At 37.7% G+C, this 13,071-nt stretch overlaps 1 protein-coding gene across 7 annotated transcripts in view; it reads right to left on the reverse strand.

The window, feature by feature from the left end:
• The window catches only part of USP8 (ubiquitin specific peptidase 8), a 114,051-nt gene that overhangs the window by 28,492 nt on the left and 72,488 nt on the right, over positions 1 to 13,071 (reverse strand). For all 7 annotated transcript variants that reach the window (XM_080684875.1, XM_080684872.1, XM_080684876.1 and 4 more), the window contains 4 exons: positions 11,932 to 12,017; positions 10,312 to 10,474; positions 7,717 to 7,750; positions 2,599 to 2,743 (listed from right to left, as the gene is read on the reverse strand). In XM_080684875.1, the coding sequence (XP_080541001.1) occupies positions 2,599 to 2,743; positions 7,717 to 7,750; positions 10,312 to 10,474; positions 11,932 to 12,017 (428 nt within the window). The remainder of the gene's footprint in view (positions 1 to 2,598; positions 2,744 to 7,716; positions 7,751 to 10,311; positions 10,475 to 11,931; positions 12,018 to 13,071) is intronic.

Genomic DNA, 13,071 nt, shown 5'->3' on the forward strand with positions numbered 1-13,071 from the left:
TCAACTGACTTAGTCCCAGCACTGAGAACCATAGGAATCCAGCCCATAGCAAGTGCTCAGTAAACATCTGCTGAATAACTGAGTCAGTAAGACAGATTTGCTCCTCCAGGTAAGAAACTCCATATTATTTCTAACAAAGTACCTGGGCATTTATTTAAATGACGATACTGGCGAGCAAGACAGAACTGGTGAAATTTTTATTCATAAGTAAAACTAAATGGTGTTAAGATCATTTTAAAAAAATCCTGTATATAATAATGTTGGTTACTTTACCTATTAGAATATAAATTAAAAAAGAAGAAATACAAAATGCCTCATAATAATTCTCATCTGATATATTGAAATCAGAAGAATGCTTAGTCAACAAAGAATGAGAAAAACTGAAATGTGATATTCTTAAGGACTATTTTTAACTGCAGGAATATACTTGCCTAAATACTTTTTATCTAAAAACTGAAGATTACAATTCTGTGGAAAACAATAGTATCAACCAGTATCATTTTCACACACTGCTACAACTTTGCTTTACCTTGTCTACTATTTAATACTTTAATTATTAATTTAATTGAAAGTGATCCTTTAATTAAATAAACTTAACAGAAAAATGTATATTCCTATATACATGGAAAAATAGAATCATATCCGATAAAGGATAATCCTAAAAATAAATAATCCTAAAATTAAAATAGATCACTAAACTATGCTATATTCACCCAATAGATCACCATTTAGCAATAAGAATAAATAAACTACTATAACACATAATCATATATATGATTCTCATAAACATTAGGTTGAATACAAAAAGCCAGACATAAAAGGCTATTGATTGTAGGATTCCATTTATAAACTATAAAAACATATAAAAAGGAATCTATTCTAAAGTGGTGGTTCCCTGAGCGGGTGGGGGTATGGGTAGCAACTGACAGGTGGATTATGAGGACCTTTTGGAGTGATGAAAATGTTTCTTGGTCCAGATACTAACTTCATTAATTGGTTGCATTCCATTTTTGACAATTCACTGGGTTAAATACTTACATAAGCATTCTTATCGTATGAATACTAACATTAAAAAACAGACAATGGAAAAATAGTTATCACTGTCAGGTAGCTGTAGACACTGCTGCCTACAGAAAACTCTGAGACCTGCACTCTAGTAAGAAAGAGAGATTAGCAAATATTAAAAGGTAATGCTAGCACCCAATTGAGACTTCTTTTAACTAATTCAGGACTGAAACAAATTAAAAGGGAATACTTTTCTTGGTATGCAATTCATTGTTCTTTAATCTTCAACCTAAACTCACCTTGAGTTTCTCAGTAATCCAAATCCCACAGTTTGGGAAACAATTAAACTCAATAAAAACCATAAACTTTTTGTTAGTACAGATTAGACTACCCAAAGAGTAATTATAACTTTCTTTTTCTTTTCAAATCCTGGGAATATATTCACACCTACTTGATTAGACTAAGCACTCGAATCTCATATTTAAATAGTGTAGTTACTAATCTGTTTGGTGGTTCACAGTAGAGGAATGATAGAGGGAAGGGCACAGGCCATCTTGTTTTGTAAAAAAGTAAGTCATCCAGCTACACTAGTTAATTTAAAATTCAGATTAATAAATAGCTAGATAGATTGATACACAGATTAGAAAGATAACATATTTAAAAAGCATACTATTCTTCAGGTCAAACATTTAGCAAACATCTGCAATACACCAAATATCATGCAAATTTTATTAATTACCTAATTTAAAAAATATCTTCTTAATGTTGTTAATCCTAGAATGGACCTACTCCAATCCCATAAACTAAGACCCAGAGAGGTTACATAATTTATATAATACTCAAAATAGTGAAAATAACCTTGGATCTGAAGTTTTAACTCTGTCACTGATGAGATAGTTTCTAATATACAACATATCCATGCATGGTAACTTTATAGGTTAAAAGCTTTTTTATCAAAAAAGAAATAAAATACATTTTTAAGTCCTTACAAATGCCAGGCACTGTGCTAAGCGTGTGTGTATAAAATTTCTCAAACTTCTCAAAACCTCTGAGGTAAATACTATTATTATCTCCTTTTATAGATGGAAACATGGGCTTAAGAGGTTAAGTCACTAGCTAGAAGTAAGGTAGCTAAGAAAAGACATTTATAACCTCACCATAGTCTGTCTTTAAAGTCTTTACTCTCTCTCAATGGCTTAGTTATACACTGTCTTCTTCAAAAAAGTAATTGTGTGCTCTTTTACCACAGATAATAGTACGGGAAATTTCCAATTAAAAACAATTCAATTAGTTCACAATTTTAGTCTATTTGATGCATATGCTTCAAAAGCTCATATATAAAAAACAGTACAAGAAGTTAGTCAACAAACACTTGGGGGGAGAGAGTACATAAGGGCGGCTTCATTTCTAAGACTCCAAATGCCACAGACAGGAGTGAGCACTCAGACTAGGTAAGATGTGCCATTACGAGCAAAAAATGAAAAGGTCAATGGGAAATAAAACACTATTATATCACATTTAGATTGGGTGCTAATAATTAACATTTACTACTCTCCATAGTTTACCATTCTATCTAAACACACAATGACCCACCCTGGATTGATGGCTTCTTCGGGAACACTTAGAGAATCTGAAACATGGGAATCCTGATAATCCTGCATTCTTCGAGCATCCATTATAATCAAGCTGATGTTTTCATCCATCATCATTGTGTATAGTTCCTTTGCTGTGATTGATCCTAGGAATCAATAGAGATAATATTAGTGACAAGTAACACCCAGTTCTGTGTGTTATCTTTCACTAAACACAGGGCAAGCACAGCTTTTTCTAGAAGAGTAAAGTATACTGGGTGTTAAATACTTGCTTTTCCATCACACTATTTATTACCTTTTAAACTAACATTAAATATAACATGCATTTTTGACATTTACCAAGAAACTAACTCAATGCTCTGTTTATAAAGACTTAATAAAATTTGCTGTTGAGTTTACAATTATTTTTGGTGTTGGCTCTGTTACTGGTTTAAAATAAAGGAAATTAATAAGTGTATCTCACAAAAATATTATATATTTTTTAATTAAACCATTTAAAAAATGTCAATCAGAAGAAACTTATATGGCTCAAAAATTCTTGAAAGGGTCTAATTCTTTAATGGGGCTTTATGAGAGCTATTTTAGATTTTCATGTATTCCCTGAGCAACAAGCCAAAAGCCTGTTATTTGTGTTCTATGAGAGGGGTTGTCAAACCATGGCCACCTGTTTTTACTGGAACACAGCTATACTCATTTGTTTACATATTGTCTATGGCTGCTTTCACACTACAATAGCAAAGACGACAGGGCCGCCCCAAGGCTAAAATATTTACTATCCAACCCTTTAATATTTAGCCAAAATAAATATTCCCTATGTTGCTATTTTCCTCTTCCAGCTTCTATCACCTAAAGTGAAAGATCAAAAAGCACTACAAGGGGAGAAAACAAGATGGCAGCACAGGTAAACACCTAAACTGCTGCCTCGCACAACAATTTCAAAACTACAACTAAAAGACAAAATGGACATCATCCAGAACCACAGGAAAGCTGGCTGAGTGGAAATTCTACAACTAGAAGGAAAGAGAAAAGCACACTGAGACTCAGAGGAGCTGCAGGAGGCAGAGGTACTGAAACGCGTGCGCAGAGAGGACTGGCAACTGAGTGCGCGGTTGGCTTTCTCTAGTGGGAGGGAGACAAAAGCTCCCGACTGTGCTGAACTCCAGTTCCGGGCGAGACTCTGGGGACCCAGACTAATTTGGGGAGAAATTGGACTGTCTGGTAGTGGGCGGAACTCGAGGGTGGCTTTCTCTCAGAGGTGCTTGCGGCGATTACCACGGGACACTGAGACACAGGGGCCTATTAGGGCAGGGCTTACGGGAAACCAATGCTGTCTGCTCCACCCTGAGACTCCACCCCATTCAAGCTGAGCACAGAGGTTTTTGCAAGTCTTCTCCCATAAGGGTGTCTCCAGCATAGTTCTCCCAGCGTAGACACAGCTGATCCTCACAGCCAATTGGCCTGGAGGCCAATTCCTCCCAGTGATACCAACAACAATCAAGGCTTAACTACAACAAGACTGTGCACACAGCCCACAAAGGGGTGCACCAAGAGTGTCCACCTCAGGTAACTGGGGAGGCTGAGCCACTGGGCCCTATAGGACACCTAACACACAAAGCCACTCTATCAACTCAGGGAAGCAGCCAAAATACGGAGACAAAGAAACAGGTCACAAATGAAAGAAAAGGAGGAAAGCAAACGACTGGATATAGAGTTCAAAAGCACAGTTATAAGGTTTTTCAAGAATTTCCTAGAAAAGGCTGATAAATTTAGCAAGACCCTCAAGGATATGAAAAAAGACCAAGTAGAAATTAAGCATACACTGACTGAAATAAAAAAGAATATACAGAGATCTAACAGCAGACTAGAGGATCGCAAGAATCAAGTCAAAGATCTGAAATACAAAGAAGCAAAAAACACCCAACCGGAAAAGCAAAAAGCAAAAAGAATCCAAAAATATGAAGGTAGTGTAAGGAGCTTCTGGGACAACTTCAAGCATACCAACATCCGAATTATGGGGGTGCCAGAACAAGAGAGAGAGCAAGATACTGAAAACCTATTTGAAGAAATAATGACCGAAAACTTCCCCCACCTGGTGAAAGAAATAGACTTACAAGTCCAGGAAGCGCACAGAAGCCCAAACAAAAGGAATCCAAAGAGGACCACACCAAGACACATCATAATTAAAATGCCAAGAGCAAAAGACAAAGAGAGAATATTAAAAGCAGCAAGAGAAAAACAGTTAGATACCTACAAGGGAACACCCATACGACTGTCAGCTGAGGAGTGGCAAGAAATATTCCAAGTGATGAATACCGAGAACCTACAACCAAGATTACTCTACCCAGCAATGCTATCATTCAGCATTGAAGGGCAGATAAAGAGCTTCACAGATAAGAAAAAGCTAAAGGAGTTCATCACCACCAAACCAGTATTATGTGAAATGCTGAAAGGTATTCTTTAAGAAGAGGAAGAAGAAGAAAAAGGTAAAGATAAAAATCATGAACAACAAATACATATCTATCAAGAAGTGAATCTAAAAATCAAGTGAATAAAAAATCTGAGGAAAAGAATAAACTGGTGAATATAATAGAATCAGGGGCATAGAAAGGGAGTGGACTGACAATTCTTGGGGGGAAAGGGGTGTGGGGGGTTCGGGAAGAGACTGGACAAAAATCGTACACCTATGGATAAGGACAGTGTGGCGGGGGCGGGGTGTAAGGGCAGAGGATGGGGTGGAAACCGGGTGGAGGGAAGGTATGGGGGAAAAAAGAGGAACAATTGTAATAATCTGAACAATAAAGATTTATTAAATTTTAAAAAAAAGCACTACAAGGAAGCTTAATATGGGAAGAACTATTTCTTTGGTAGTGAGATGTGAGAAGAATGTAGTCACATTATCTCCTAAGCTAAAATATCTAGCTACTGCCCTGGCCGGTGTGGCTCAGTTGGTTGGAGTGTTGTTCCATACACCCAAAGGTGGTGGGTTCGATTGCTGGTCACAGCACATACCCAGGTTGCCAGTTTGATCCCTGGTAGGGGTGCATATGGAGGCAACCAATCAATGTTTCTCAGATGGATGTTTCTCTTTCTCTCTCTCTTCCTCTCTCTAAAACAAACAAAAAAAAAGCATATCCTCAGGTGAGGGGAAAAAAACCCCAGCTGCTAATAACCATCCTACTTTCCTTTCTAACCATCAATATTATTTTGACAACAAAAGAATCTAAACAGGCTGAGACCAAACCACTGAGAAGGATAATATCAAAGCAGGATGAGATATAAAGGAACATATAGACAAAAACAAATCTCAGAATGAACTGGTAACAACTTCTAGGAAGGTACTTTACTAGGTTTAATTTTTATTGTTGTATGGCAATATTTTAAGTAAATAATTTATTTTAGTGTTACACAATTAATATTTAAGTTAAACCTTTTCTGAGACAAAAACTTAGGGCAACTACCTAAGTCTTATTATTTAGGTCATATATTTGTCACTGGAGCAGCCGTCGCCAACCTTTCGGACCCCACAGACCACCGGTTGGCGACTCTGCACTACTGCATCCACACCACCTGTGGATAATACCAAAATTACTGGTTTAGATTTTTTAAGGGAGTAAAGAAGATTTTTAAATAATTAAGTCTTCAACTGAGAGTTATAAGTAGTACTAGCTAACACTTATATAAAGTTTATTATGCATTCTACGAGTTTCACATATATTAACTCATTCAATCCTCATCAATAACCCTATGAAATAGGTACTATTATTACCCCCACTTTAGAAAAGGGAAATTAAGCCTGAGCCGGTTTGGCTAAGTGTATTGAGCATTGTGCCATGGACTGAAGGGTCTTGGATTCGATTCTGGTCAAGGGCATGTATCTCCCTCAGTTGCAGGCTTGATCCCCAGCCCTGGTCGGGCGCATGCAGGAGGCAACCAGTCGATGTGTCTCTCTCACATCGATGTTTCTCTTTCTCTGCCCCTCTCTTCCACTCTCTCTAAAAATCAATGGAAAAATATCCTCAGGAGAGGATTAACAAAAAAATAAAAATAAATAAAAACAATTATTTAAAATGAAAATAAAAAAGGGAAATTAAGTTAAAGAGGTTAAACAACATGCTCAAGATCACATGGAAATTCAGAGGAGCCAATGTTCAAACCCAGGCAGTCTCACTTCTGAGAATCCATGTTCTTAACCACTATGTTAAACTACCTTGAAAAGAAAACAATGACAACTACAAACTGTGGTTTTGATGTTTTCAATTGCATCCTATATAATAAAAGCCTAATATGCTAAGTGTCCGGTCATCCTTTCAACCAATCAAAACGTAATAGGCTAATGATATGCTAACCACTCACTATGACGTGCACTGACCACCAGGGGGCAGACGCTCCAACCAGTAGGTTAGCTTGCTGTTGGGAGTCCGGCCGATTGCAATTGAGTGAGACGGGCCAGACATGCCCTGGAACCCTCACGCGGTCCCTCCCTGGCTGGCCAACCTCCTGTGTCCCTCCCTGGCCCCGAAAGTGCACTGGTGGGGTCCTTCAGCCTGGCCTGTGCCCTCTCACAATCTGGGACTCCTCAGGGGATGTTGGAGAGCTGGTTTCGGCCCGATCCCGCACGCCAGGCCAAGGAACCCCCACTGATGCACGAATTCGTGCACCGGGCCTCTAGTAGTATCATAAATATAACCCACGATATATAAATTCAGAATAGAATACATTTTCAGTATATTTGTACAGGCTAGCTTATATACAGACTAGAGGCCCAGTGCACGAAATTCGTGCATGGGGGGGGGGAATGGTGTCCCTCAGCCCAGCCCGTGCCCTTTCGCAGTCTGGAAGCCCTCGGGGGAATGTCCAACTGCCGCGGAGTGGCTCCCGCCTCCACTGCTGCACTCGCCAGCCGTGAGCCTGGCTTCTGGCTGAGCAGCAATCCCCCTGTGGGAGAGCACTGACCACCAGGGGGCAGCTCCTGCATTGAGCGTCTGCCCCCTGGTGGTCAGTGCACATCATAGCAACTGGTTGTTCTGCCGTTCAGTCGATTTGCATATTAGCCTTTTATTATATAGGATGAGACAATATTAGAATCTCACTGTGTAAAATCTGAAGCTAACACACTTACCTTTCTCTGTGGTCTCATTTTTTCCACCATTTATCTATTTCATAGGAAAAAAAAAGTTTCAAATTTAATAATAGAAACAAAAATGTTCATAGAAACAAAAAAGTTCAACTTTAATATCTCATTGAAACTGAGGAAATGAAGGGCTCAGGGTACTGGCATTTTATAAAAATTCAAATGAACAGTAATGGCATTACCAGGTTACTATGGCGGTAGTTAACAGCTAAAATAACTAGCAGTATATCTGAATCATATGACATTTCTTCAAAATTTTCTTCAGTTGTTGGCTAAATATATTTTAAAAGCACAGAACGTTACAGAAATTTATTATTTAATTTAATGAGAATATTTCTTACAATGAAATAAAAATTGGGCTATTACCTGGCATGGAATATTCAAAATGAAGAAAGGGAAAACCTAGAAATACTCTATCTAGCAAGGTTATATCATTCAGAATTGGAGAGATAGTTTTTGAGACAAGCAAAAACTAAAGGAGCTCAATATCATTAAACCAGCAATACAAGAAATGTTAAAGAGACTTCTTTAAGCAGAAAAGAAATAGCCAATAGTAAAGATTTTAAAATATTGGAAAGAGCCCGAGCCGGTTTGGCTCAGCGGATAGAGTGTCGGCCTGCTGACTGAAAGGTCCTGGGTTCAATTCCGATCAAGGGCACATGCCCAGGATGCGGGCTCTACCCCCAGTAGGGGGTGTGCAGGAGGCATCAGATCAACGATTCTTTCATCATTGATGTTTCTCTCTCTTCCTCTCCTTTCCTTTCCGAAATCAATAAAAATATATTAAAAAATAAAATATTGGGAAAAAAACCACTACTACAGGCAAACATTTAGTAAAAGTAGGGATCAACCATGGATAAAACTAGTACGAAGGTTAAAAGACAAAGTAAGATCATGTGTAACTATAGTAATTAATGGATACACTCACACACAAACTCACACAAAAGGTGTAAAATATGTCAAAAACATAAACATTGGGGACTAGTAAAAATGTAGTGTATGATTCCACTCATATGAGGTAACGAGAGTAGTCAAATGCATAGACAGAAAATAGAGTGGTGGGTGCCAAGAGCTGGGGGGAGGGAAGTTTGGGGAGTTATTGTATAAAGCAGCCGTCGCCAACTGGTGGTCCGTGGACCACTGGTGGTCTGTGAGGTCCAAAGGGTTGATGACCGCTGGTTTAAAGGATACAGAGTTTCTGTTTAGCATGGTAAAAGGAGTTCTGGAGATGAACAGTGGATGGCTACACAGCAATGCGAATGTACTCAATACCACTGACCTGGATAAGGTATTAAATATTATGTTATGTGATTTTACAACAATTAAAAAAATTTTTAGCCGAAACCGGTTTGGCTCAGTGGATAGAGCGTCGGCCTGCGGACTGAAAGGTCCCGGGTTCGATTCCGGTCAAGGGCATGTACCTTGGTTGCGGGCACATCCCCAGTGGGAGGTGTGCAGGAGGCAGCTGATCGATGTTTCTCTCTCATCGATGTTTCTAGCTCTCTATCCCTCTCTCTTCCTCTCTGTGAAATATCAATAAAATATATTTAAAAAAAAAAAATTTTTTTAAATGTAGGGTCCCTATCTCCCAGTCTCTGGGAGGGTAGGAGCCTAACTTCCATAACTGACAATTAGCAAACACAGATGCCCCTCACATTCATTGACCAACCTTCTACACTAACATACTCTAATACTTTTCCATGAGCTAATCAGCATTTAAAAATCCGCCTAGCCCTAGACCCGTGGTCGGCAAACTGCGGCTCGTGAGCCACATGCGGCTCTTTGGACCCTTGAGTGTGGCTCTTCCACAAAATACCACGGCCTGGGCGAGTCTATTTTGAAGAAGTGGCATTAGAAGAAGTTTAAGTTTAAAAAATTTGGCTCTCAAAAGAAATTTCAATTGTTGTACTGTTGATATTTGGCTCTGTTGACTAATAAGTTTGCCGACCACTGCCCTAGAGGGTTTGGCTCAGTTGATAGAGCCTCGGCCTACAGACTGAAGGGTCTCAGGTTCAATTCTGGTCAAGGGTACATGCCCGGGTTGAAGGCTCGAACCCCAGTAGGGGCATGCAGGAGGCAGCCAATCAATGATTCTCTCTCATCATTAATGTTTCTATCTCTCTCTCCTTCTCCCTTCCTCTCTGAAATAAATACGTAAAAATATTTTTTTTTTAAATATGAAAATCTGATCAATATAATTTAAACTAAATAAATAAAATGAATAAATAAAAATCTGCCTACATTTTGTTTAATCATCATTGAGTTCAATCTCCCATATTACAACAGTCTTGAATAGTCATTAACATTTAAAAAAATGTAGCTTTTAAAATGCAATTGTAAGCGATCATCAACTTAAAACAGACTGCAATAAACACAGCTTGTTATATATGAATCTCATAGTAACCACAAACCAAAAACCTGTAAGAAAACCAACTGAAGCTAGAATATTTAATTCAGTTTCTAATAAAAACACATCAAATTTTACCCTGGTTGCCCAAATGAACGTTGTAGTAATATCTCAACTCTTCTTAAACAGATCATCTGAGAAGAGTCTTTTTATCTTACAGAATAAATTTTAAATACCTTTTGGGTTTTGTCTTTGGAATCCAATACATTTTCCAAAGAATTTTTAGCTGATGTGTTACCATCCTCTCTTCCTGCTTCCTGTCTTTTCTGTTTCTGCAGTTGCTCCTCTTCCTGTCTGTCCTTTTCTTCAAGTTTTTTCCGAACTTCGGCTTCTTCATATCTAGTTGAAAAAAGAAGTCAAGATGTCTTGCAATGATCATGAAAAGTAAAGGAGTTCCAGTTACATGATACTAGGACCCTGCTTTGGGTACATATTTTCTCCCTCCAACTGATATTCAATGCTGCCATTGGTCATTATAAGCCACAACTCGCAAATGTGCCCTTTGTAGATTTACATAAATTGCCCAAAAATCTTGAAAAGAAACTCTAAACTCTCAAGTTAAAGTTGTTTAATGCTCTTGTTGCTCTTTCCCTCCCATTAATTTCAACCTTTTAATGACTCAAATCTGCTACAACTTCCTTTTGAAAGGAATTGTAATCCTAAAATTAACTATAAACTTCACTCACTTTAAAGTGATTAAAAATACTAAAAAGTACAGACAACAAATAAGTGAAAGGACCTAACCCACCCCCCAAAAAAGAGGAGATAAACATGATTACTATAATAGTATGATTAGAGAAAAACTAGGCAAACCCAAGGGGAAAAAAATAGTTAATAATGGCTAACCCAAAGATTAGGAGAAATGCTATTCTACTTAATTGATTAACTGACTAAAGAAGAAAGAGAATAGTGATTCTTAATGATATCAACCACCTTAACATATTCCAGACCCAAGATTAGTAATTTCTAGAAAGGATGAAGGGAATATAGCGGTTTAAAAGATAATTTTAAGTCAAGGCTATGATGTATATAACTATAATAGTTAAATGATCCAAGTATGAAAACCATTAAAGAAAAAATATTAAACTAAATAGTTCCCTTTTTATTTTGTTACTTAAGGAATGACTAAAAATTGAAACAAACTATTTTTAATTTCTATTTATAAGTCTGGTAAACCAGTCATGGAAAATATTAGAATTAGATTAAAAAAACAACAGCAGAAACCGGCTTGGCTCAGTGGATAGAGCGTCGGCCTGCGGACTGAAGGGTCCCGGGTTCAATTCCGGTCAGGGGCATGAACCTTGGTCGCGGGCACATCCCCAGTGGGAGATGTGCAGGAGGCAGCTGATCGATGTTTCTCTCTCTCATCGATGTTTCTAGCTCTCTATCCCTCCCCCTTCCTCTCTGTAAAATATCAATAAAATAAATTAAAAAAAAAAACCAACAACAACACATATATAACTTCTGAAACCAGGAAGATCAAACTACAGTAAATACTTCATTCTCATCGGACCAGTGTCTAGTAGCACATCACAAGATGGAGCAGAGGAATGATATTTTTCTGAAGAATCCTGTTAGAAACTTGAGAATAAAATGAGACCTAAGCTCTAAACTACTATACTAATGCTTACCTTAATAAACTATCATTCTAAGCATTTAAAAAACTTCAGTAAAGAATATTAATGGTAACACATGAACATAATGTAAGTGATACAGAAAATAAATTTTAATTTTTGTGTTCTGTTAACACAGGACTTATTTTTAGGAATTAGATTTAAAAATAATAATGTCTATACCTGAGTTTAAGGCTTTCAGAAAGTCTTTCAGCTTCTTCAATAGCTTTTTTGATGTTTGCAGGTCCAAGCATTGAATGAACATAGTCCTAAAATTATAGGAAAACCATCCTATACTGTTAGCATTAGGTAGTATACACAGCTGTAATGCTAAAGACATTAAATCACAGTACTTAAACAGGAAAGTTTAGATGAAAACATTATTATGATTGAAGTATTTTTTAAACTTTTAACCTACATGAATGCACAACTTATTCTTAAAATGTTGCAAAAGCATCTTATCATAGCATTAGTATGATTAAAAAAATTCGAGTAATTAACAGTTTTTACTTATTTGTAAGGCACCTTTTAAGAAGTACTATTCTTTTTTGTTTATAAATAAATAGCAAAAAGAAACAAAACCCACAAAGCTTTCAAGGGCATAATATATCTTGCCATTATAAGGAGGTTTCCTAGTTTCAATTTTCTCTAGTCTCAGATGCAGTAAAACAAACTGTGTGTCAATCTACAGCATGGGATTTGTCCTTTTGTTGTTTTTTTAAAATATATTAATTTTTTTACAGAGAGGAAGGGAAAGGGATAGAGAGTTAGAAACATCGATGAGAGAGAAACATCTATCAGCTGCCTGCTGCACACTCCCCACTGGGTATGTGCCCGCAACCAAGACACATGCCCTTGACCGGAATCGAAACTGGGACCCTTGAGTCCACAGGCCGACGCTCTATCCACTGAGCCAAACCGGTTAGGGCTGTCCTTTTGTTTTAAATTGAGATGTTTTGCTTCCATCTTTCTTCCTTTTTTAAAAAAATACATTTTATTGATTTTTACAGAGAGGAAGGGAGAGGGATAGATAGTTAGAAACATCGATGAGCAAGAAACATCGATCAGCTGCCTCCTGCACACCCCCTACTGGGGATGTGCCTGCAACCAAGGTACATGCCCTTGACCAGAATCGAACCTGGGACCTCCCCAGTCCGCAGGCCAACGCTCTATCCACTGAGCCAAACCAGCCAGGGCACTTCCATCTTTCTTTACTATAGCTACCTGCCTTGCAATACTTTAGACATAAAACAAGTGTTATATTTAAGGAAACATTGAATAACTAAAAGTCAAATGACAGAAAACATGCCATCAATAATACAA

This window comes from Plecotus auritus, assembly GCF_963455305.1.
Source record: "Plecotus auritus genome assembly, chromosome: 1".
Taxonomy (NCBI): domain Eukaryota; kingdom Metazoa; phylum Chordata; class Mammalia; order Chiroptera; family Vespertilionidae; genus Plecotus; species Plecotus auritus.